Below are 27,087 nucleotides of genomic sequence, written 5' to 3'. Positions count from 1 at the left end.
CTCAGGGATCAGTGCTGGGACATTTGCTGTTCGTAATATATATAAATGATTTGGAGGAAAGTGTAACTGGCTCGATTAGTAAGTTTGCAGACAACACAAAGGTTGGTGGATTTGCAGATAGCAATGAGGACCATCAGAGGATACAGCAAGACATAGATCGGTTCAAGACTTGGGTGGAGAGATGGCAGATGGATTTAATCCAGACAAATGTGAGGTAATGCATTTTGGAAGGTCTAATACAGATAGGAAATATACAGTAAATGGCAGAACCCTTAAGGATATTGATAAGAACATAAGAAATAGGAGCAGGAGTAGGCCATCTAGCCCTTCGAGCCTGCCCCGCCATTCAACAAGATCATGGCTGATCTGAAGTGGCTCAGTTCCACTTTCCCACTTTCTCCCCATAACCCTTAATCCCCTTGCCTACCAAAAACCTACCTGTGGTGTCTTAAATATATTTAGCGAGGTAGCCTCAACCACTTCAACGGGCAGCGAATTCCAGAGATTCACCACCCTTTGAGTGAAGAAGTTCCTCCTCAACTCCGTTCTAAACTGCACCCCCCCCCCCCCCCTTTATCTTGAGGCTGTGCCCTCTAGTCCTGCTGTCCTTTCTGAGCGGGAAGAGTCTCTCCACCTCTATCCTATCCATCCCTTTCATCATCTTATACGTCTCAATGAGATCTCCCCTCATCCTTCTAAACTGTAACGAGTACAAGCCCAGTCTATTCAGCCTCTCCTCATAGCTCAACCCCCTCAAATCTGGTATCAGCCTAGTGAACCTCCTCCGCACTCCCTCCAAGGCCAAAATATCCTTGCGCAAGTGCGGCGACCAAAACTGCACACAGTACTCCAGCTGCGGCCTCACCAGTGCCCTGTACAGTTGCAGCAAGACCTCCCTACTTTTATATTCAATCCCCCTCGCTATGAAGGCCAGCATCCCATTTGCCTTCCCAACTACCTGCTGCACCTGTAGGCTGGGTTTTTGCGACTCATGCACAAGGACCCCCAGGTCCCTCTGCACCGTAGCATGCTGCAGCTTTTCGCCCTGTAAGTAGTAGTCCTTCCTACCATTATTCCTACCAAAGTGGATAACCTCACACTTGCCAACATTGTATTCCATCTGCCAGGTCCTCGCCCACTCGCTCAGCCTATCTAGATCCCTCTGCAGACTTTCCACACCCTCCGCACAATTTGCCATTCCACTTATCTTTGTGTCATCAGCAAATTTCGACACCTTACACGCGGCTCCCTCCTCCAGATCATCTACATAAATGGTAAATAGCTGAGGCCCCAGCACCGATCCCTGGGGCACTCCACTAGTCACTAAGGCAGAAGGATCTGGGTGTACAGGTACACAGGTCATTGAAAGCGGCAATGCAAGTGGAGAAGGTAGTCAAGGAGGCATATGGCATGCTTGCTTTCATTGTCCGGGGCACTAAGTTTAAAAATTGGCAAGTCACGCTGCAGCTTTATTGAACTTTAGTTAGGCCACACTTGGAACATAATGTTCAATTCTGGTCGCCACACTACCAAAAGGATGTGGAGGCTTTGGAGAGGGTACAGAAAACAATTACCAGGATGTTGCTTGGTATGGAGGGCATTAGTTATGAGAGGTTGGAGAAACTTGGTTTGTTCTCACTGGAACAACGGAGGTTAAGGAGCAACCTGATAGAAGTCTACAAGATTATGAGGGGAATGGACAGAGTGGATAGTCAGAGGCTTTTTCCCAGGGTGGAAGAGTCAATTACTTGGGGGCATAAGTTTAAGGTGCGAGGGGCAAGATTTAAAGGAGACGTACAGAGGGTGGTGGGTGCCTGGAACTCGCAACCGGGGGAGGTAGTGGATGCAGATACGATAGTGACTTTTAAGGGGTATCTTGACAAATACATGAATAGGATGGGAATAGAGGAATATGGTCCCTGGAAGGTAGGGAGTTTTAGTTCAGTCGGGCAGCATGCTTAGTGCAGGCTTGGAAGGCTGAAGGGTCCGTTCCTGTGCTGTAATTTTCTTTGTTCTTTGTGCCATTCTTCAGAGGCGAGATAGTTTCATTTATTGTCACATGTATTAGTATACAGTGAAATGTATTGTTTCTTAGGCACAATACAGAAAGCATATCACACATTGAGAAGGAAAGGAGCGAATGGAGAATGTAGTATTACAGTGATAGCTAGGATGAGAGAAAGATCAACTTAATGTAAGGTAGGTCCATTTAAATGTAGGTGCAGTGTAGATTATATCAAGACTCCAAGAGTTAAATTAGGAGCAGATATTCCAAAAAGCATAGTTCCATTTCCTGGAATTTGGAAGATTAAGGAATGATTTGATCAAAGATTAAGATACTAAGGGAAACAGATAGATTAGATAGGGAAATAATTTCCTCTGTTTGGGAGTTTAAGACTAAGGGGTCACAGTCTGCAAATTAGAGCCAGACCTTTCAGGGTCGAGCTTAAGAAACATTTCTACATACAAAGGATGGTGAAAGTTTGGAACTCTTCTGTAAACAACAGTTGATGGTAAATTAATTGTTAATTTGCAAACTGAGATTGATAGACTCTTGTGAACCAAAGGTTTTAAGGGATATGGGGCATAGGTGGGTACATAGAATTAGGTCATAGATCATCCATGATTCCATTAAATGGCATAAATGACTCAAGGGAATAAGTCATCAAATCACATTCCTGTGTTCTATTTGCACTCAGGCCTTCTGGGAATTATGTATTTTAGCTACATCTGACAGTTCACAACTGAATCCGACATCTTTATTTATTAAGATGTTGGATTATTAAGTAATATTTTCTTACTTAAATATGCAAATATATAACATGGCTTTATTGGAACAGTACCCCTCAAAAATAATAATTTTCACTCTGCATTACTAATTAAATATTTTTGTTTAATATTTTTATGCTGTTTTTTTAAAAAAAAAGTACTAGTAAGATTATATAGATTAAAATGGCCTAAATACAAAATACCTTCAGGAACACCCAAAGTGCTAAATATATCAAAAAATATTGGTTATTATACATTGCGCTGTTTTTAACTTCATTCAATTCCTATAAATGGCTCTGCAAACAGCAGTTGCTGCTTTAACTACTAAATGGTTCAGTAACTACAGCAACCTGGCAGCTTGAACCCATTATCCCAGAAAAAAACAATGAAGAGCGGCGAAAGAATATGGTGATTAGAATTGCTTCATTGCTCTCTCTCTCTCTCTCTGCAGATAATGGGACTGCACTGCACAGCTGCCAATAGGATGCAAATCACTGCTGACAAGTATTGCTGGAAACAAGATTGCATTCTTCTCACAATCATAACCTCTCTTTTGCAAGGACGAGTTCAGCTCTTAGTCTCAGCTTTCCCTTCAATATCTTAGACTCTGCCAACATGTATTATATGAATGATGTTTGGTACTTATCCCTGGTCCTCCTCATCTTACACCAGCTGAGAGGATTAACTGAATATTTTCATCTTGGAGTGCTTCAATCAACATTACAGTGCTGACAACATTGAAGAATCTGATAATTTTACTGAAGCAGAGTATTATTAACTCAAAGGAAAATTTACCATTTCAAGCAACAGTATAAAACTAGAACCTCAGTTGGATTATGTTGATTCTGATCCTCATTTACAAAATTATATAAATTATATTTCTATAATCAATCTATTCACTGCTGGCAGAAGACAGAAAGAAACAAGTAACTACACATCTTGAAACAGGTTCTGTTGTGTTTCTGGCATCAAAAATCGAACATTTTATTTAAACCAAGATAACTGGATTTTGAGTTCTGCCATTTGTTTAAGTGTGCTAATGTCAAATTTAATGTATATAAGGTAAGCCATCCAAAAAGGCACCAGATGGGAACACTGGAATTCAGGAGCCTGCAGCTGTGCATCTTTTTATCTACCAGTCTGCTCTAATTGGCTTGCTTTGCTATGACTGCTTTACCTTTGCTGTTCAAGCAGTCCATCAAGGGTTTCCTGCTTGTCCTTCAGTAGCTGCTGGAGATGCCGTATTTCCCACTGGTACTGAGCAGTCCTTCTGGCAAAATCCTCTTCTTGTTCCTTCATACGGCTGTTGATATCTCCCAGTTTAACGGCAGCTTTTGTTTTGTACATCTGTGTGAATAGCATGATACTGTTACTGTTAATTCATTGCTGCACAGCAAGTGCTTATACAATGATAAACTACTGGCCTGTGGATTGCCCATGGAAAAACATTTCCCAGTCTGAAATGAAAGCTTTTGAAGGTGATTAAGGCACAATCAGGTATGTCTTTTTTTATTTTAAATAAGATATTCACACTGAAGTGTTTAGCCAACAAAGATTTCATAATGTAACTAAATCCAGTATCTTTCTTTAAACTTGTTTACTTTAATCTTTTCAGGTTTAAACATTATTGTTTTCCACAAACTGTTATATAGAAGCATTTATGGTGGTGATTTGTTTGCCTTGCTGTGTCTGTAATACAATGTATGATTTTGGTACATTATATAGAAATAAAATTAGATAGAATAGATACATCAAAAATAAAATCATTTCAAAAAATGCATTGCTGCTTTTATGCAGATTGAATATTACTGATGAAAGTGTAATAAAACCATTAGGGTTTCAGATTAAAAATTAAAATGTTTTCGTTTCATTAAAGTTTAATACTTAAAGTCTACATTCTACAGAATTCAAACTTCCTATCATGAAAGAATGCAACAAAAATGCTAATACTTATAATGTTTATTTATCATTTAAAATTGTATATTCAAACTCATGATGAATGCATCATATTGATATATTCCTTGAGATCTGTCCCCAACAAGGCTGAATCCACATATATGGAACTGACCCTATACAATTTGCTCTCTGGTGAGATGCAGACACCAAGCACTATCACAAACTACAAACAATTACGCATTGTTATGTAATAAGGTAGCCACATAAAAATAATTAGGAACAATGAAAACACCAGTTAACTTGATTTGGGTCTCTTTTAGCTCTTGTACTGTTAAGTGGTCTTGGTAAAGGAACAACTGTGAACAAACTGAACTGAAATGCATCAAACGGAAGGTCAAAAAGCTATGAGCTGTTTTTTTTTAAAACAGATTTGCCTCATTTGAGTGAGTTCACCTAATTCTCAATTCCGACATTGGTTGGAGCGCTACTTAAAAGGAAGAGATTTTTCAAAGGAACAAAACGAAGACCATGCTTTAGGTCATGCCACTTGAAGGCTGCCTCCTCATGATCAATGAAAAAGAAAACGAGAGTCAAAGATAATTTAATAGCTCTAACCTAGGGTTGATTGCAATCCCCAAAGAGTGCAAAATGGTAAAAAGACAGCAGTGATTTTATATTAAAAATTACATTTCAGTAGCGATAAAGAATTTATAAAGAACAATTTCCAACCCTCAGGGCAATTCAGTGCTTCACAACGAATGAAGTATATTTTTCAAGCATGATCATAGTTGTAATGCAGGGAAATACAACACCCACAAGCAGCAAAGATTTAAGTTACTATACCATGTTTTTCGTAGTATTGTCAGTTTAACAGGTTTACCTAGGTTGAGAATTCAGGTAGTTGAGGGCACCTGTTTTTCTTCAAATAGTGTCACGGCTATCCAAAAGACAGCACCTGCAACAGTGCAGCACTCCCACAATACGACACTGAAATAGCAGCCAGGATTTTGTGTCCCAAGTCTTTGAAATGGACTTCCAATTCAAAGGTGAGTGTGCGACAATAGAGTCAAAAGAAATAAGAATTTGCAGGACCAGAAAATTCCTTTTTGGCCATTCTATGCACTCTCATGTTTCAACATTACACTACTAACTATATACCACAAATGATCTTCTCCCCAAATACCCATTCAACTATCTCTTAAAATTGTCATCAACTGTAATTGTTTCCATGGCCAGTCCATTCCAAACAATTTTCTAATGCTGCTCCAGATCCTACAAAGTCAGTTCCTACAGCTCAGATGCCCAATCTCTATGGCCCACTTTACTCCCCTGGCACAGCTCTGCTCCATGGTGGAGCTGCCAAATATCCCACTTCAAAAGTACTAACAAATTGTCAGCAAAACTCATGAACATGAAAATGGACTGGGGTTAGCAGTTCTGCTCTGCCTGCCTCCCACCCACTGAAAGTGATCACATCAAAATTCAACCCAATATGTGTGAACTAGCTATAACAAATCTTATCCTTTTTATACTCCATTCCAAGCCCTGCCCTCTAGTCATGGAGTAAATAGTTTCTCAGGATGCAATTCATTTATATCTTTAAGGAACTTGAATGCTTAAATAAGATACCCTTACAATGTTCTCTTCTAACGTGGAAGTAAATTCAACTTCTTCAGTATCTCTGTTACTGCTCAGGTGCCTGATGCCAAGAATAACTCTTCGCTGCCCCTGTTCCAATATCATAATAGCCTTTTTGCAATGATGACCAGAAGCTCATGTGGTATTTGGCTTGCATGGACTCAATATTACATTCTGCAATTTACATTCTCATTCAGTGTATTATACAATCCAAAATCCCATTCACTTTATCAGATGCTGCTGCATCATGCAGATAGTTGCAACAATCTGTTAACACTTCTTCACCTTCCTTATGCTGTGTAGTTGACTAACGTTTAGTTTACAGTTCCAATTTTAACTCCATACTGAATTTATCATTGCGCAGCTCAATTTCCTAATCTATTCAGATTCTTCTATACCTAATCTGCCCTTGTTCAATTTCACCCCCCACATTATAGCGTCATCAGCAAATCTTGACCCTTTGTCTTCATCCCCATGTAGAATCATAGAATGGTTTCAGCACTGAAGGAAGCCATTTGATCTGCCGGAGTGGTACTATCAATTCACTTTGTGTGACATCAAGTAACGTCCGCAGGCAATGGAGACTAAAAAAGTTATGTGCCCTGAGAATATTCCAGCAATTGTATTGAGGACTGGTGCCCCAGAACTAGCTGCGTCAGTACAGCTACAACACCAGACTCTGAGTTGTGCATCTCAGATACAAAAGATTTTTCTTCATGTTGCCATTTGTTCTTTTGTCAATCTATGTCCTCTGGTTCTAGACTCATCAGCCACCAGGAAGTTTCCCTCTATCTGTCCTCATAATTTTGAGGACCTCCATCAAATTTCCTCTCAATCTTTGCTTCTCTAAGGTGAACAATCCCAGGTTTTCCAATCTATCCAATAAGTTCCTCACCCCAGAACCAGTTTTGTAAATCTTTTCTGCACTCCCTCTATAGCCTTCACATCATCCAGAGGTACACAGAAGCATGGGTAAGGCATTCAGCCTTCGAACCTGCTTTGCCATTCAATTAGATCATGATCATCATCTACCTCAATGCCACTTTCCTGCACTATACCCATATCCCAGTATTCAGAAGTCTTTTGATTACTCTCCTGTATGGACTCAATGATTGAGATTCCAAAGTGCCCAGAAATGAATGCAATACTCCAGCTGAGATTGAACCAGTGTTTTCGAAAGGTTCATCTTAAACTCCTTGCTTTTGTACTCTCTGCTTCTATTTATAAAGCTCAGAATGCCGCATCCCTTTTTAATGACATTCTCAACTTGCCCTGCAATCTTCAACGATTTGTACAGTCGTGTCTCTCTGCTGTCGCACTCCTTTAAAATTGCGCCCTCAATTTTGTTTTGCCTCCTTTTCTTTCTGCCAAAATGTACCACTTCGCACTTCTCTGTATTAAATTCCATCTGCTACATGTCCCTGTACTCCATCATTGTCTATATCCTCTAGAAGCCCATAGTGATTCCATGCTTAGTTCACATTTTTTTCCAAGTTGTCAATCATCTGGAAATTTTGAAATTATGCCCTTTGTATCAAAGTCCAATTTAATAATTTATAACAAGAAAATCATGGATATAGTACTGATTCATTGAGGAGCTGCCCCCAGTCCAAACTGATTTCTGGTCATTCAGCCAACTTCATATCCATATACCAGTGTCGCTTTTATTCCATTTTCATCAAATTTGCTAGTAAGCCCATTATAGTAAAAGGTCTATTATTCGGTACTCTTCCAACAGAAATTCTCTATTAACTAGAATTCTGGGGTTAGGTCTGACTGGTAATGTCAAACTCGCTGATAGTTGTTGTTGGCTTTGCTCCAGTCTCAGCCTTCCACTATCCTGAAGCCCTATGCTCCCTGCTCACTAGACTCTACTGTTCCTGCACCTCTCACGAGACCTCACTACCCACATGTTCACCCTGGAGCTTCCTGACTGGATTAAAACACATTTATCAATGCCTTTTGAAAATCCATATATACATCAACTCTCACTGTTACCTCAAACAACTCAATCAAGTTAGTTAAACAAATTTAAGAAATCCATGCTGGCTTTCCTTAACTGATCTACAGTTGTCCTAGTGACAGCTAATTTTGTCCTGCATTATTGTTTCTAAAAGCTTTTCCACGACCAAGATTAAAATAATTGGCCTCTTGGTTCATCCTTGCATCCTTTCTTGATTAAGGGTTTAACATCTGCACTTCTTTAGCACTCCAGCACCACCCCCATATCATAGGATGATCGGAGGTCCCTTCACAAATTCCACCCTTTCTCCCCTTCAGCATTTTTGGACGTTTCCCATCTGGTCCTGGAGATATATATAAACTTTACAGCCAGCCTTCTAAAACCTCCTCTTTGTCAATTTTTAGCCCATCCAGTATCATAGCAACCTCCTCATTCACTATTCCAAATAGCAATGCTCATAGTAATGATCCTTGGGATTTCCAACTGATTAATGAGCACCATTCTGATGCAGCTTCATACAAAACAGCCCACTGACTTCTTTTAAGCAGTCTGCTTCCAATCAATGTCATTAATTGACCATCTGTTTTGTGCTTTCTCCACTCTGTGGGCCAACTAATGGTATTGTATTATTATTGTATTATCCCATCATCAAATGGTATGAAGAAGTATAATAAACGGCAAGACTTTTAGCAGTGTACAGGATCAGAAAGACCTTGGGGTCCAGGTCCACAGGACTCTTAAATCGGCCTCACAGGTAGAGGATGTGGTTAAGAAGGCGTATGGTGTACTGGCCTTCATCAATCGAGGGATTGAGTTTAGGAGTCAGGAGATAATGTTGCAGCTTTATAGAACCCTGGTCAGACCTCTCTTGGAATACTGTGCTCAGTTCTGGTCGCCTCATTACAGGAAGGATGTGGAAGCTATTGAAAGGGTGCAGAGGAGATCTACAAGGATGTTGCCTGGATTGGGTGGTATGCCTTACGAAGGTAGGTTGAGGGAGCTCGGTCTTTTCTCCTTAGAGAGACGAAGGATGAGGGGTGACCTGATAGAAGTGTATAAGATGTTGAGAGTATAGATCAGGTGGATTCTCAGAGGCTTTTTCCAAGGGCTAGAATGGTTGCTACAAGAGTACACAGGTTTAAGGTGCTGGGGAGTAGGTACAGAGGAGATATCAGGGGTCAGTTTTTCATTCAGAGGGTGGTGGGCGAGTGGAATCGGCTGCTGTCAGTGGTGGTGGAGGCAAATTCAATAGGATCTTTCAAGAGACTTCTGGATGAGTACATGGAGCTTAATAGAATTGAGGGTTATAGCTAAGTCTAGTAGGTATGGATATCATCAGCGCAACTTGTGCGCCAAAGGGCCTGTTTGTGCTGTAGTTTTTCTATGTTCTATGTATTCATAGTTTTGATCATACCCAAATATACAATGACCGTGGAATTCCCTAGATCCATGAACACCAAGAGACTGACCAGAAAAGGGGGTGTGTGGCCAGGGCCATTTGGCAGGTAGATAAAACTCTTCTATTGAGACATCTCTAATACGAAAAAAATCCAAGCTAACCTGATGGCCAGTGTTATGTGATTAAGAATAATTGTAGACAATGATAAAGCAATTGAGCATATTTGCCTGATAAATTGACAATTGAAGCAGCAAAGTGAAATACACAACAAGCTAGATTTAAACAAAGCTACTAATGCTCACCGCAGGGTCAAAACTTGAACTCAAATGTAGGCAATCATTAAGGTCCCCACTTTATTAAACAGCCACAGAATTCCATGACTTACTTGGAGGTCACAGGGAATGATAGCAGCTGGACCCAGGGCACTGCACTGTAAGTCAGAACTGTGGCAACATCTGACTCATCATTTCCTTCAGATCAAGAAAGTTTGGACTGGCTTTTGAAACAATAACAATTACATATATTTGGATTTAAGGCACTCAGTATTGGTCTCAGAAACTAGTCAAAGATCTGTTGCACCAGATCAGACCAATATTTCCATTCAGATCTAGCAAAGGGGTTCTAAATGATTGCATGGGGCCTGTTCAAGGCAAACACTGCACCAACCTTACAGTTATAGTTCATGTTATAAAAAGTTAATTCCAATATATATGAACACTCAAGTATTTAATAATTTGTCAAAATCCTTTTTTTTTAATCTTAAGGGATCGCCTGATAGTATAATCACCTGAAGGTTATATTTCAATACCTTTGCACGTGTGAATAAAACAAAGCAATCAATTGTCTACCAGAGAAGTACCATAAAAGGGATCATGTTCACATTTTTAAAACCATCCACAATTCAAAAATTTAAGCTACTTTTACTACACATGGGCATGAATGCAGAATAATCATCAGAGTATGAATCAAGTTGCAGAAAGCCATTTGAAAAATAAGGGTTTGATTGAAGTATATCTAAATATAAATATTTGGCAATATAATCTACTTCATCTACTTCCATTTTAATAACTTCTGCTAATGTGGTTTGCATCAAGTGTCAGGATATCAGAACAGGCCCACATAATAAAATTACCAGTAGTTTGACTCTTCTGTTCTATGAAGAGACAGGAAAGGTGTTTGAAAAATATCACACAGAAAAGTTGTTTTAATAGGTGACTTTAATTAACCTCTAATAATTTAGAAAATCCCAAGTGGTTTTGAGTCATAGCTGGTAAATGTAATGCATAAGCACTTCATGACTCCATATGTCATTGACCTGAATGGAAAAGAAAATCAGGGCAAGTATAAGTGAGCTGTTGATTTGCCATCACCCATTTCTCATCCAGTCACAAAAGTTGCAATTACAACCACTACATTCATGCAATAGACAACAGCATTCAGCAGAGCTACCAGAGTACTGAATTTTAGGCAAAAGAGTAGAACAAAAGTCAGCAAAAGTATTAATCAAATTCAATAGCGAGCAAGTCTGGAGCATTGTATCCAGTCCTGATGATCAAAGCACAAAGGAGAGACTTAAGCATTTGAGGTAATGTCAAGAACAACCACAAGACTAAACTCTGAGTGCCAGATATTCAAATTATTCCAAGAGACTGAAGAAGCTTACCCCTAGAAATATGATTGGGCTGCATCAATTTTTTGAATGTTAAATAGCCTCCTAAACCTCCAATATACCAGGCAAAAAGTGTTCTGCCTGCCATTTTGCTCAGCATTTCCTTAGGCAGCCTAACCTCACAGTTATGAAAAATACTAAAACCCAAATACAATTTAGGGTCCTACACTTCTTTGATGGCCCTTTACTAATTCTGGTATGCTTCAGCACTCAATTTGCTAAAATCACTTGGCAACTGTGACACTAACAAGATGAAAGAACTCTTTAACAGCATTATTTAAAGGGATCATACAACTTTTAGATAGTTGTTATCATTTCAGGTTGTTGCTCAACTTCAGGGAGTTTTCAGATTTGTTTAGTGACTGTGGTGAGTTCACTGAATGTTGAGATGATGATTTTGCTGGTGTTGCACTGCTACCGCTGCCTTCTTTGTAGTCCTAGGTGATTTAAAAGTGCTGCCTTTGAGGTTGGAAGAAGAGATCAGCGAACAATAGTAATGAGTAGCTGCTGCTACAAAAGGATGGATGATAATAACATTTTACGCATGATGACTTACCCACAGTGGGTATTCTATTCAGCAAGCACCTTTCCTACATTAACTTTACTTTGGAGCAACGCATGAGGTGGCTTTGCTTCACAAGAATGCTACAACTGAAATGTAACCTGCTGCCAGGATTTGAACAGCAGTGTCTGCCAAGGTCATAATGATCCTCAACTTTTAATCACACAGGGTTTTTTCATGCTTTAGCAGGTGAAATCAGCAACAATTCCCAATTTACAGTATTAGAGGTCATTGATGCTCTTTACACAAGAGGAACACCTGCATCTCACAATCCAGGGAGAGAAAAAAGCAGAATGAGAGCACTAGGTTATCAGCATGACAGTCTGCCATAGACTACAGCACATATTCTTTTCTGCTGTAAAGCCAACTAGAGCCTGATCCAGGCCCCATCCTTTGACAAGGTAGTGCATGGTAGGCTATTGCACAAGTTAAATCTCACAGGATACAGGGTGAAGTATCTAAATGGATGCAAAATTGGCTTCTTGACAGAAGCCAGAGGGTGGTTGTAGAGAGTTGTTTTTCAAACTGGAGGCCTGTGACCAGCAGTGTTGCATGATGTGGATGTGCATGATGGTGTGCCTTTATATGCCCTTCTCTGATCAGAACCTTCCACACACCTGACAAAGGAACAGTGCTTCCGAAAGCTTGTGGGTTTACTATCAAATAAACTGGTTGGACTTTAACCTGGTGTTGTGAGACTTCTTACCAGTGGTGTGCCTCAAGGATCAGTGCTGGGCCCACTGTTATTTGTCATTTATATTAATGATTTGTATGAGAATATAGGGAACATGGTTAGTAAGTTTGCAGATGACACCAAGCTTGGTGGCATGGTGGACAGTGAAGAAGGTTATCTCCAATTGCAGCAGGATCTTGCTCAATTAGACAAGTGGGCTGGCGAATGGCAGCTGGAGTTTATTTTAGACTAATGCGAGGTAATGCATTTTGGTAGATTAGACCGGGGCAGGATTTACTCCGTTAATGGTAGGGCATTGGGAAGAGTCATAGAACAAAGATCTACGGGTACATGTTCATAGCTCCTTGAAAGTGGAGTCACAGGTGGACAGAGTGATGAAGAAGGCACATGGCATGCTTGGTTTCATTGATCAGAACACTGAATACAGGAGTTGGGTCATCTTATTGAACAATATACAAGACATTGGTAAGGCCACACATGGAATACTGTGTGCAATTCTGGTCACCCTATTATAGAAAGGATATTATTAAACTAGAGAGAATGAGAAAAGATTTACTAGGATGCTACTGGGACTTGATGGATTGAGTTATAAGGAGAGGCTGAATAGACTGGGACTTTATTCTCTGCAGCTAAGGAGCAGCTAGGAGGCTAAGGGGTGACTTTATAGTGGTCTATAAAATAACGAGGGTCATAGACAAGATAGGTAGTCATTATCTTTTCCCAAAGGTAGGGGAGTCTAAAACTAGGTTTAAGGTGAAAGAGGAGAGATACAAAAGTGTCGAGAAGGGCAATTTTTTCCACACAGAGGGTGGTAAGTATCTGGAACAAGCTACCAGAAGTAATAGTAGAGGCGGGTACAATTTTATCTTTTAAAAAGCATTTAGATAGTTACATGGGTACAATGGGTATAGAGGGATATGGGCCAAATGCAGGCAATTGGGATTAGTTTAGGGGTTTTAAAAAAAAACAAGAGCAGCATAAACAAGTTGGGACAAAGGGCCTGTTTCTATGTTGTAAACCTCTATGACTCACAGTTATGTGAAGGGCATTGTGACCCTAATAGTGGCTGTCACTCGGGATGTCTTAACAATGGATTCTTCATACTGCATAGCATACTGAAATGAGGTCAATGTCTGGAAAACTTCAGGCCTCACTGATCATAAGTAATAAATATTGGCTTTGCCAATGATGCGCAATTCCAAGAAGATTTTAGAAACAGATGTGTCGGGGTTAGAGGGGCCCAAAATGGTGATCTAATTGTACAGCAAAGAGTGATCAATGCATGGTACAGCTTTTGGATAGGAGTGAACTCTGGATAAAATTGAGAACGCCACAATTATTTTAAAAACAACTGGATGCTTCAATAGGAGAAAATATTGTCAATGAATGAACTAAGACTAACCAAGAAGACTTCCTGAACTGTAATTATCCTGCACTTTCAGTTAGAAAAGCCTGAAAATGGAAAATCTGTCAAGTTAAGAAGTAAACTGAAAAACTTGAATGGGCACCCTCTGAAGTTTTGTTAAAAAATGCTATTCAGGCTGAATAGGTGACTGTTTGACCCATACTTAGCATGTAGTATCTCGATTCAAACTGCTCGATGTGCCGGTGTTGTCTGTTGGAGTCATCCTTTTCAGAACACAGCATTTTGTTCTCAAATCCAAGGTTGTTTGAAAAAGCTCTGTGAATTCAATCTCCAGTTTTGTTCACAGGTTTTTGTCAAAGAAAAACAATTCTCAAATGCTTGTAGCTGAAGGATACACTTTCTACCTTTCAAGTCATGTTGATGTGCAGACTACATTCTGGGAAGTTCTGCAAACTATACATGCTCAGAAAGCTTAAATTTGGTTGACGGGTCCAAACTACTACTGCAAGGTAAAAAATATTTTTGTTTGAAACTGCATTTTGGACATTAGAAATTGAAGAATAGAAATTTCAATTACTGAGAAAAGATGGCACATTTTGAATGATTGGATTGGGGTGATAAATAACTGAATTAATTCCAAGGTCAGGATCACACACTACATTGCAGTTTTTGGGAGTACGCGGGTATTTTAAGTGTGTCTGCCAATAATTATGCACGTAATTAAGCCCATTGAGACAGCAACTGATGGCAATTTTAGGTGGCCCATCAACTTTTACGGTTGGTGGACAGGCCAATCTGCCAATTGGCCTTCATGTTTTCGCAATAAAGACATTCCAAGATGGGTCTGAGTTGATATAAAAGATGTTTGAGGACTGAGGTACTATATGAAGTCTGCTGTCAGGTGCTTGAACTTGGTGTGGATACAATTTGCAGCATTTCTTGGAGTTAATTTCATTTATACAGTATTGCTGCTCTTGGAGGCAACTCCACATCAGCTGTCAGCCTTCAGGGAGCTCAGTGGAAATGCCCACTCTCACTTCACTCGGTGCCTGCCCTTATTCCGTATCACCCTGGCAGCATTGAGCCTTTCTCAGTGGTTGTTTCACACTGGCTGTCAGTTAATTGGCCAGCCAGCATGAAATGGCAGTCAGGGTCCATTCACACAGGGAACTGCACATCATGTCTGGGCCTGCCAATCACACATGCCTGACAAGTGCAAGATTCAGGCCTAAGCCTTTCATTCAACATAAATGTTGGTATACAAGTGTTACTCAAAAATTATAACATGTAGAAGCTTTGTGCCCATGTACATTTTTTTTTATATATAGAAGGGGTTTAAAATACGAATAATCTTAGGCGCTGAGAGAAACCTAAAACATTAGATCTATAGCTTTATTTTTCAAATGCTACAAAATCTGCAGTCATTCTCCACTTTAAATTTGGAGAGAAACAAGATATATTTAGTTACGAAACATAGCATTGCCCTTGTTTCTCATGCAAACTTTTCTCATCATCACTACTACTAGCCATAAGAGTGACTGTAAAAATCTAACCCTACAATTATTTCTGAGACATCAATATTTAAATGAAACTTCTATAATTTTTCACCAGGTGATTTAATCTCTTCTAATTCTAGGGGGTGAACCTGGATTTAAAACAAACTCTCCTAATAAAGAATACTAGCAGCTAGACTATTAATCCAAGGTCACATTGTTCAGCTTTGTATGTGGATAACGTACCAAAACATCATTTGTCTGCACCATAATGCAACTGTTACATAAGAACATAAGAAATAGGAGCAGGAGTAGGCCATCTAGCCCTTCGAGCCTGCCCCGCCATTCAATAAGATCATGGCTGATCTGTCGCTGCTCAGTTCCACTTTCCCGCCCTCTCCCCATAACCCTTAATCCCCTCTCTTATCAAAAACCCATCAACCCGCGTCTTAAAAATATTTAGCGAAGCAGCCTCCACCACTTCAACGGGCAGAGAATTCCAGAGATTCACCACCCTTTGAGTGAAGAAGTTCCTCCTCAACTTCGTTCTAAACCGCCCCCCTTTTATCTTGAGGCTGTGCCCCCTAGTCCTACTGTCTTTTTTGAGCGGGAAGAGTCTCTCCACCTCTATCCTATCCATCCCATTCATCATCTTATACGTCTCAATGAGATCTCCCCTCATTCTTCTAAACTCTAACAAGTACAAGCCCAGTTTATTCAGCCTCTCCTCATAGCTCAACCCCCTCAACTCCGGTATCAGCCTAGTAAACCTCCTCTGCACTCCCTCCAAGGCCAAAATATCTTTGCGCAGGTGCGGCGCCCAAAACTGCACACAGTACTCCACTTGCAGTCTCACCAATGCCCTATACAGCTGCAGCAAGACCTCCCTACTTTTATATTCAATCCCCCTCGCTATGAAGGCCAGCATCCCATTCGCCTTCCTGAACACCTGCAGCACCTGCAAGCTGGGTTTTTGCGACTCATGCACAAGGACCCCGAGGTCCCTCTGCACCGTCGCCTGCTGCAGTTTTTCGCCACGTAAGTAATAGTCCTTCCTATCATTCTTCCTACCAAAGTGGACCACCTCACACTTGCCAACATTAAATTCCATTTGCCATTTCCTGGCCCATGCGCCCAGCCTATCTAGATCCTTCTGCAGACTCTCCACACCCTCCGCACAATTTGCCGTTCCCCCAATCTTGGTGTCATCAGCAAATTTCGACACCCTACACTCGGTTCCCTCCTCCAGATCATCTATATAAACGGTAAAAAGCTGAGGCCCCAGCACCGACCCCTGGGGCACTCCACTAGTCACCATCCGCCAATCCGAATAGCACCCATTGACCCCCACTCTCTGCCTCCTATTTGACAACCAATCCTCTATCCACGCTAACACCCTACCCCCAACTCCATGGCCCTCGACCTTCTGCAATAACCTCTTGTGAGGCACTTTGTCAAACGCCTTCTGAAAATCTAGAAAGACCACATCCACCGGCTCTCCTCTATCCACCGCCCTAGACACATCCTCATAGAACTCCAGTAAATTTGTCAGACACGAATTCCCTTTAATGAAACCGTGCTGCATCTGCTCTATCAAGCAATTCCCTTCAAGATGCCTCGCAATTTCCTCCTTAATGACGGATTCTAACATTTTACCTACCACAGACGTTAAACTAACCGGCCTATAATTCCCCGCCTTTTGCCTGGCACCCTTCTTAAACAGCGGCGTAACATTAGCCGTTTTCCAATCATCCGGCACTTCCCCGGAATCCAGCGACGTCTGGAAAATAACCACCAAGGCATCTGCTATCACCTCCGCCATTTCTTTCAGAACCCTCGGATGCATTCCATCCGGTCCTGGGGAATTATCCACAATCAGCCCCTCCAGTCTGTCGAGCACCGCCTCTCTAGTAACAGTAATGTCATTAAGACCCTCCAGTCCTACCACCTTTCCATCTCTAACACCCGGCAAATTATTCACGTCCTCCTCCGTGAAGACAGAAACAAAAAAGTTATTCAATACCTTAGCCATATCCCCATCCCCTACCACTAGGTCCCCTTTCTCATCCTCTAAAGGACCAACATTCACCCTAGCCAGCCTCTTCCTTTTTATATATTTATAAAAACTCTTGCTATCCTTTTTTATATTAAGCGCTAGCCCAGCTTCATAGTTTCTCCTACCCTTCTTTATCAACTTCTTTGTCAATCTTTGTTGACATTTAAACCTCTCCCAATCCTCTTCTCGCCCACTACTCTTAGCTACTCTAAATTCCTCCGCTTTTAGTTTAACACTTTCCTTCACCTCCTTCGTTATCCACGGCTTATTGCCTCTCGTCCTAAGGTCCTTTTTGACCATTGGAATAAATTTCTGCTGAGCACCAAGAAAGATCTCCTTAAAGATCCTCCACTGCTCCTCAACAGACCCTCCCTCCAACGCGCTCCCCCAGTCCACATTCGCCAAATCTTCTCTCATCCTACCGTACTCCCCTCTATTCAAACAAAGTATGCGTGTCCGGGAACTCACTTTCTCCTCCTCCATCTGCACCAGAAACTCCACCATACAATGATCACTCTCCCCAAGAGGATCCTTCACCGCAAGGTCCCAAATTCTACCCGCCTCATTACATAGCACCAGATCCAAGATAGCTCGCTCCCTCGTCGGCTCCAACACACACTGTTCGAGGAAACTATCCCGGCAGCATTCCAAGAACTCTTCCTCGAGCCTCCCGCGTCCAACATGGGTTGACCAATCAATATGCAGATTGAAATCCCCCATAACTACGGCCGTCCCATTCCTGCACGCCGCACTTATTTGCGTGTTAACAGCCCGCCCCACCTCCAGATCATTATTCGGGGGCCTATAGACAACACCCACCAGCGTCTTCCTCCCTTTGCTGTTCCTAATCTCCACCCACAACGATTCCACCCTCTGCTCCTTGGCTCCAATATCATCCCTTGCTACCACCGTGATGCTGTCCTTAATCAGCAGAGCTTCGCCCCCCCCCCCCTTTTCCCTCCTGCCTATCCTTCCTAAACACTTGATAGCCCTGTACATTCAGCTCCCAGTCCCTGTCACCCTGCAGCCACGTCTCTGTAATGGCCACCAGATCGTATCCATTTGTGTCGATCTGCGCCACCAGCTCATCCACTTTATTCCGAATGCTTCATGCATTCAGATAAAGTGCTTTCATCCCAGCCTTCACCTGGACCCTATTTGCCGTAACGCCACCAACTATACTCACGCCCCCTACTCTACAGAATTAAATGAGAATACAACAAATCATGCATACAATTCTCAAAATATACAGCTCACCTTCACTCGTGCTAGGACATAATTAAAGTGGAAGATAAAAACTCCATCTAGCTAAATCCAGGATGGTGTCATAACACCCAAGTGCTTTGTAGGCTCATTTAATCTCAATTTATATGAGGTTTGGGGATATGACAATGCTTTCCTCACCACTACATGCATGTTTAACTTTTGCAAAAGTTTGTTTTGTTTGTTTGTGCCTGTATTTACCACGCACACGGCTCCATCATAGACAAAACTATCAGTGTTGAACAGGCAAATCAATGCAGCCGAGTCTGGCTGGTACCTAAATTGCAAATATCAATAGCTGACTGGTAAAGACTATAAAATGGACCATTAAAATATCTTGCGTAAGTGCGGGCAATAGTAATGATCCTCTACATTTTAGCATGCTTAAGCCATTAGAATTGTTTACACATTCTTTATAGATCTTCAAAGAATATTAATATTTGCTTTCAATGCATATGAGCTCATAACAATTTTATATTTTTGCATGACTTGGTCTTGGACTACAGATTTTCATTCCAAGGTAGCTACGCCATTACTATGTTTAATCATCAGTACCATCCAGCTGTGGAAACTAATTTCTGTTTGCAGCTCTAGGAAAGAATGGATTTTAAGGTGCCAATTAATTGGATTGCTTTGCCCTGCAAGGTATTGAGCTTAGACTGTCGTTGCAGCTACACCCATCCAGCAAGTGGAAAGTATTCCATCACACTCCGAACTTGTGCCTTGTAGATGGCAGACAAGCTTTGGGGAGTTGTGAGGTGAGCCACTTGATGCAGAATATCCAGCCTTTGACTTTTTCTATTCCAGTTGTTTCTGGTCAATTCTGACCTCCACCCAATATGTTAATATTAGTGAACTAACAGAATTTACAGAATAATTTACAATCCAAATGCATTATGCCAATCTTTATCCTCTAAATGAATCTCCTCCCACTCAACATCATCAAACCTTATCTGAGTAATTTTGTATACTTTTCTTATTTGTAATTATCTAGCTTCCCCTTACTTGATGGCAACGCCATTGAATGTCAAGCTGAGTTAACTTCACTCCCTCTTGTTGGAGATGGTCATCACTTAATACTTATCTGGTGCACATCTTAATTGCCACTCATCAGGCCAAGCCTAGATGATGGCCAGATCTTGAAACCTGCAGGCATGGATTGCTTCATTATCTGTAAAATGGTGAAAGAAATTTAACACTGTTCACTGTGTACTGCCCCTTCTCTGATCTTATGATAAGAGGGAAGGTAATTGATGAAACAGCTGCAAACATTTGTGCCTGGAAAGTTGCCCTGAGGATATCCTGGGGCTGAAATGATAGGCTTCCAACCACCAGAACCATCTTCTTTAGTTCCAGGCATGACTGCAAGCATAGGCATTATTTCTGCTGATTCATCACTCAAGTTTCTTGGTGCCACACTTGCTCACATTCTGGCTCTATGTTAAGGGCAGTCATTCTATCCCATCTCTGGAATTCAGCTCATGTCTATGGTTGGATCAAGACTGTAATCATGCCTGGAGCCAAGCAGCCCTGGCAGAAACCAAACAAATGATAAAATCTTGCATTTGGTGTGTATTCATCTAGATCAATTATTACAATTAATTGTAAGTGCAAAACAATCTTAAATCAAGAGAAATATAGTTTGGCAGTTCCTTCTAGATTCTTACATTTGCAAACAATTTACTGACTTCTAATTTGTCCATGGGATTTACAAGCATTTAAAAATACCAGGATCCCCACTATAATTAGTTGAGCAGTGATCTTAAAAGGCGGGCCAGATAAAGTAAACATCAAAACTGCACACCATCCTTGAGCTACATTATGAAAAACATGAATATTCTTAAAGCCTTTTCAATTTCTTATTTATGGACAGATAGAAAATAATCTAATAATAAACTATACATTCATTGCTATTTGAAAAAATGGTTTCTGACCATGTCAATATTCAGCTGACATGTCTGAAACATACCTGCAAGTAAAAAGACAGCAGCGCTTGAGAAATCAGCACTTTGCTATTTTATATGAATATACAAATATAATTATTCAAATAGAATTGGAAAAATTTACTTCAGTTTGAATTTAGACAATCTGGGTATGCAGACATATCATCACCAAATTCAAACCAAGATATAATGCAGTGAATTTTCAGTACTATTGCATGTGATGCAAGTAAAACCCAGGCTCACTGGTAGAACCGATTAGTTAAGTTTCTTTAATACTGAAAATTATTTCTTTTTAAATAAAATTCAAGCCAAACATGAATAATAGTTGATACGAGTAAACTAAATAGCTTGTGAGGTTAAATGTAGTACTACACATGAAGTTATCTCAAATTAGGACATATTATTAAATAAAACTACCTTTCTAATTGCATGATTTTGTTACCCTAGCTTATCATACAAGTACATGTTTTAAGCAGAGTCATACAAGTACATATTTTAAGCAGATAATAGACAATACAAATGATGTTACAAACAGGGTGACAAGCTCTAGGGGAAGAAATTAAGGGACACATGGTATGGTGAACAAAATGATGTTGGTGGTAGGATTATGGGGACAGTGCTGTGAGTAGAGATGACAGAAAATGTGTGATGCTATCTGATGTGCAAATCATGCATCAAAAATAGGGAACATAACAACATCCCAACAGCAAACATCCGAGAACAAATGCCTAAAATCTGGGATGGTGGGTCACCTTAGTGCAAATCAAGCCATGCTGATGATCAGTCCATCTTCTGATTAGCCACGTGCGACCTGACATGCTATGCCATCTCGTTAATTATTTATTTTGGCACAGGTATTATTTTAGGAACATAGACTATTTCTCCCAAATCAGGCTCTTCCACCATTTTCTTCAAAAGGAAAGTAGAATCAAAGAACAGAATAATGTGCTGAGTAGGGAAGCAAGAATAGACCAGCCAAAGTTCAAAGCCATAGTTTCCAATTAAAGTATATAAGCAGAATATATTGCTTACTTAAAAGGTTAAATGTGGATAAGTCTCTATTCTTAACCAATGAGCATAAATCTTTGTTTTGTTTCTTTACAATGTAATTGTTTTTCTATTATATGGCTTTTTTTCCCCCCAGTGTTAAAGATGAGCTGCTCTCACACAGAAGGAGACAAGAGCATTTCAAGCACTGATCTGGAATGTAAAATCTGTTACCAAAAATACAATGGACACAGCCGAAAGCCTAAGATCCTGGACTGTTTACACAGAGTATGTGCAAAATGTCTGAACAAAATCCTAGATATCAGTGATGGCTCCCATTGTATTAGTTGTCCCTTCTGTCGCCATGAAACAGAGGTCCATGAAGACGAAATTGCCAGTCTCCCTGATGATACAAATATCATGTGCAAACTCACAGCAAGAGACAGGACAACATGGAATTCAGGTTGCAAAGAGGTAGTTTTAACACCAAAGAACTTGACCTCCTCCAGTTCAACTCTTGGTTCTTCTAACTGCTTAGTCATTACTATAAGGGAGGTACAAAGGAATTCCCCAAGGACTCCAAACAGACGTACCACCTCTGACTATTACGCAGATCACAGTCTTGACACCATGTCTGTTACATCCCAAAGCAGGATTGATCAAGATGTGTTCTCTAAAATTTGTAACCGCGTGCCAAGAATACTTGTGTGGCTGTTAGGTTTCTTCTATTTCAGTTCATTGCCACTTGGAATTTATCTTCTGGTAATCCAAAAAGTGACTCTTGGAATTGTGTGCGTCAGCCTTGTTCCTTCCAGTCTGACTGTTTGTTTGGTCTATGGGTTTTGTCAGTGCCTCTGTCAGGGGATATGTGATTGCTCATCCAGAAGCTAACAGCCGCTACAATAAAATCGTGGATTCAGCCAGGATACCCAAAAAAAAACATTTGTGACAACAGATATTCAATTGACCAAGCATCCAGACTTATGGGGAGACCATTCCAAATTTTGATTATCTTTTGTGTGGGAAAATGCTTTCTGATTTCACTCCTAAATATCCCAGCTCTAATTTTAAAGAGTTGCAATTTTACAGTGCCTTTCAAAAAGCTTAACAGCTGATTAAGTACCTTTTAAATATAGGCACTGTTGTAATGTAGAATAAACTAGAGCCAATTTGCATACAGAAAAGCTTCACAAAATTATGCTTCTTAGCCTGGAATCCTACATTAGAGGATATTTCTCTATCTATTGTATTATCATTTTAATCTTTTCCCATTATTTCAGATTTGGCCACCACTTAACTGTCTAAACTCAAAGGAATACAAACAGTTTTCGACATCTATTTTCATAATTTAACCCTTTCAGCCCTATTATCAACTTAGTCAATCTATACTGTGCCCCATCTAAAGCCAACATATCTGTACAAAGGTGTGGTACCCAAAATTGAATGCATACTCGAGATGGCTTTTGTACAAGCATCACTTTCTCACTTCGGTATTCCAAACTGCTTTGCAAAAAAGGTCAATATTCAGTTCATCTTTATGTTTGCATTTTTCACCTGTTCACTAACAGTTAGTGATTTGTACACATGGATAGTTAAACTCTGTTCCTCGACAGTTTTCACTATTAAAAAAACTCAATGTCTTTCTCAGAACCAAGTTGGATGATTTCACACTCCTCAGCAAATTTGATCTGCTAGAATTTTAATCACTTGGTCAGTCTCTGGCATACTGCAAATTCTTGCATCTCCTACCTTAATATCATCTGCAAACTTTGATATATAATGCTCTAATCCTTCATCCAAGTCACTAATATATAGTGAAAAGCTAGAGCTATGGTAGGGATTCATGGAGAACACCACAGAACATTTCCTTTATCCCTACACTCAGTCTCTACCTCCCGATTATCCTGGAGTGGAAACCAATAAATCTGAGAGATTTGTTGATCTTTAATTCCACTACTTACCTGACTACCATTTTATACTTGTGAATGGTGAAATATGGTGTCTCTGAAGATCGATCTTTTTTTAAAATTATAACAGCCACAGGTACTGGTCACGGAAGGCAACCCCTACATGGAACAAAAAGTTGCAGCCCAGCAGCTATCGTGGATACAATGGGGAGGTCCCTTGTTGGATTAATCAGTCCTATCCTTTCCTGCCACGAGTCCACCTTGCTGTATTGACCATGTTTCGGGCCAAAGTGCAAATTCCATAAATTGACTGGAATCATAGAACAGGATAAGAGGCCTTATTAAGCCCTTTAATTGCCTGCCCGTCACTTGCAGCCTCTTTAAAAATGGCTCTGTGTCAACATTACGGCAGCAAACTAGCATGACAGCTGGTGATGCAAAATTGCAGGTTCGGCCACCTCTGATCCTGACTCCCCTGGCCTACAGAAGATGCTACTCACATTCCCCTTAATGACATGCTTTGTTTCAATACATAGATTTAAAAATTTTTGCAACTTTACATTAAGGTATCAAAGGAGATGGAACAAAAAGGGGGGTTGACGGAGTTGAGATACAGATCAGTCACAATTGAATATAATTGAAAGCAGGCTACAGCAAGATCAAGATGCTGAGTGGCTTACTCTGTTCCTGAGCCCTGATTTACTGTTAAATGAATTGCTTGCTTCACATTAGGTTTAAATTTTACTTCTGCAATACTTCCAAATGGTGTGCACTTGCCCTTGATGGAAAAAATAGAAAATACTTTTAATAGCTACTTTTCTAATTAATTTTCTATATTTTAGATTGGTAAAGAATACCACTTTTAGCAATAATATTATGTTCTATTTATGTAAATTTCAGAGATGCTGATAAATGAATTCTTGGAACATCCTTCTCACTCCACGAATGAGGAATTTGGATTAGGGTAAAGTATTATGAAGGTGTTCCTCAAAAATCAGAAAAATAGTTTTGCAGCTGCCTATTTTGTACTTGATTTTTACCATAAGCACTTATATATACATTCGCAAGCTGCAAAATTAAGTGATCTCATGCTTGATCAAACGGTGCACACATCTCAGTTGATCAATTAATCAAATGTTAAGATTTTTCAACCTAACAGAATCAGATGGGAATTATTTATCCTATGTACATAAGTGATCTTTCATATATTATTTTACAATCTGTGTCCACAACACTTAAATGAATATTTCTCAAGTTCAGGAAAATATTGGCAGGAAGGCAAGAAACAATCATTGATGCCTACTAAATAAATAGTCATTTTCAAAAAAAAAGCAAATCTAGGTATAAATACTACAAAAAAGCTATACCCCCAGTTTTGAACAGTTGATTTGTTTGAACAGTTGATTTTCATGTAACACCATAACCTTGCACAGCACTTTTTTGTTTTAAAAAGATTTTGTTCATAATCTTGCTAATTAATTGTTTAGGATTGTTAACATTTTCTGTAGGGTATAGCTTTTTCACAATACCTGCTTTTAATAGCAATTTTTTTCTAATAAAGAAAAGTCTAAACAAACAGGGCTTTCTTGTGATGATTGTGTGCATAATTTCCTAACAAAGAACAAATGTCAAATGTTATTTGACATTTTTATATTACATATTATCATGTGTTTGGGATACATATATCACTTACTTGACCAACATATTGAAAAGCAAGTAACAAAGTTCCCTGTGCAAACTTTGCAGCAACCCAAAAATCCCAATGCAACCCATATTGTAGCCTGGAGCTATGGATAGTGATAGGCAAGGCTTAAATTTCCTGCCATCACATAGTAGATGAGGAATCTCTCCTGCTCTTAGCACCTGTTGGAAGAGTTTACAAGTTGATCCTCAATCTGTTTGGTCACGTCATGAACAAACGTCCTTGGGCATCAAGTCCTGAATTAGGATTTGAACCTGGAACTTCTGACTCAGAGATAGCGATGAGTCACTACCTCAAAGACCTCTTGTTCCTTTTAAGTTACCACATGCCAATAAACAAATTAAAGGGAACATTGGTTGAAAATGTTAATTATAAAAAGAGAGTGGTGCTGACAATCAACCATCTGTCTTGGTTCTAAGAAAATACGTAATTATTCTGACCTCTTTATGGATTCAACACTCGTTTTGGAATTGCTCATGTGATTATGGCATAAAACAGTTTAGATATGGTAAAGCAGAATAGACCTCTATTGATTTGCAATAGCACATTAATCAATGAATATCTTAAATACATATGAATTATTAAGGACAGGAAAAGGCCATTTTTTGCATCAAACCTTTCACAGCTGTATTACCTTAGACATCTCAATTTATACACTCCCCTTCCTACCCAAAATCATGTGATCCCCTGGGGAGATGAAAAGCCAGATTTTAAAAACCTAGGTCAATCTGGAACAAATAATCAGGAATGTACCTCTTCACAGCTCCTTAGGCATTCCAAACTAGTTCAAAATGACCTTCTAGCCCTGATTAATATCAAGCAGTATCTACCTTTTTACAAGGCCAGAAACATGTCCATAAATGAAGGATAAAAAAAAAGTTTGCAGTTGTATTGCACCTTTCATGATCACAGGACATCTCAAAGTGCTTTACCACCAATAAAGTATAGTCACTGTTACATGTAGAAAATGTGGCAGGCAGTTTATACATGTCTCCCACAACGCAATCATGAGCAGACAATCTTTTCTTGTGATGTTCATTGAGGGGTATAATAGCCAGGTCACCAAGGATAACTTCCCTGTTCTTCATCAAAATAATACTTTGGGATCTTGTGTACACTTGAGAAGGCAAATGGTGTTAATTGTTTATTAACTGTGTTTAATTGAATGCAGGTGGAGGGCATTGTCCATTTAGAAAGGAAATTCTTATTGAAACTGTGGTATGGTTGAGTCAGGAGGTGTTAGCTTGTCATGTTTTACTCTGTAAATAAAATGCAAGACTAAGTAAAGATTGGCTCCAATATCATCTTTGACCATTTGGCTTTTCAGAAGAGAACAAATGGAGCCTTGGTTTAAAATCTCATCTGAAAGCAACATCTCCAACAGGGTCGGAAATTCAACAGGCCTGCAGATGAATTCGCCCTTGAATCCTCAATAGACCGCAAAAAATTCAAGATAGGGTGAAAATTTCACAATATTGGCAGAAAGGTCACCCAATTCCCATCTGGAACTCTGAAATTTGCAAACAATCCTAGTCTCATTAGAATGACATCAGGAAGAAGAAGACGGCTTCAAACTTAACTGGGTTTCTGCTCCTTTGCACTTTGTATCAAATCCAATGTATCCATGTTGGACCCTTTCCAGGAATTGCTACATTCTCGTAACTGATTAACTGTACTGAAGTGCCGCTTCTGCATCTTTATGTTTTGCCCTCCTCCCTCCCCAGATCTGGGCTGTTTGTTGTTTGTGTTATTTTCAGCTCATTGTGAGCTGCTGATAACA

General features: G+C 39.9%; 2 protein-coding genes across 3 annotated transcripts in view; one reads left to right on the top strand and one right to left on the bottom strand.

Annotated features, from left to right (window-relative positions):
- The window catches only part of cep89 (centrosomal protein 89), a 118,597-nt gene that overhangs the window by 7,709 nt on the left and 83,801 nt on the right, over positions 1-27,087 (bottom strand). The window contains exon 19 of the mRNA XM_080186909.1: positions 3,947-4,116. Coding sequence (XP_080043035.1) covers positions 3,947-4,116 — 170 coding nt within the window. The remainder of the gene's footprint in view (positions 1-3,946; positions 4,117-27,087) is intronic.
- LOC145341886 (E3 ubiquitin-protein ligase RNF182) lies at positions 4,125-25,102 on the top strand. 2 transcript variants are annotated; one of them, XM_080186910.1, is made up of 4 exons: positions 4,125-4,266; positions 14,303-14,465; positions 19,414-19,526; positions 21,856-25,102. In XM_080186910.1, exon 4 carries the CDS (start codon positions 21,864-21,866, stop codon positions 22,587-22,589), a length of 726 nt encoding a protein of 241 aa, XP_080043036.1. In that variant the 5' UTR covers positions 4,125-4,266; positions 14,303-14,465; positions 19,414-19,526; positions 21,856-21,863; the 3' UTR covers positions 22,590-25,102. The 2 variants fall into 2 exon arrangements, with proteins under 2 accessions (XP_080043036.1, XP_080043037.1); XM_080186911.1 differs by lacking the exons at positions 14,303-14,465; positions 19,414-19,526.

This window comes from Carcharhinus amblyrhynchos, chromosome 4 (genome assembly GCF_965287045.1).
Source record: "Carcharhinus amblyrhynchos chromosome 4, sCarAmb.v2.hapA, whole genome shotgun sequence".
Classification (NCBI taxonomy): Eukaryota; Metazoa; Chordata; class Chondrichthyes; order Carcharhiniformes; family Carcharhinidae; genus Carcharhinus; species Carcharhinus amblyrhynchos.
Note: the sequence above shows the minus strand (reverse complement) of the source record. Positions and strands in the feature narration are given on the sequence as shown.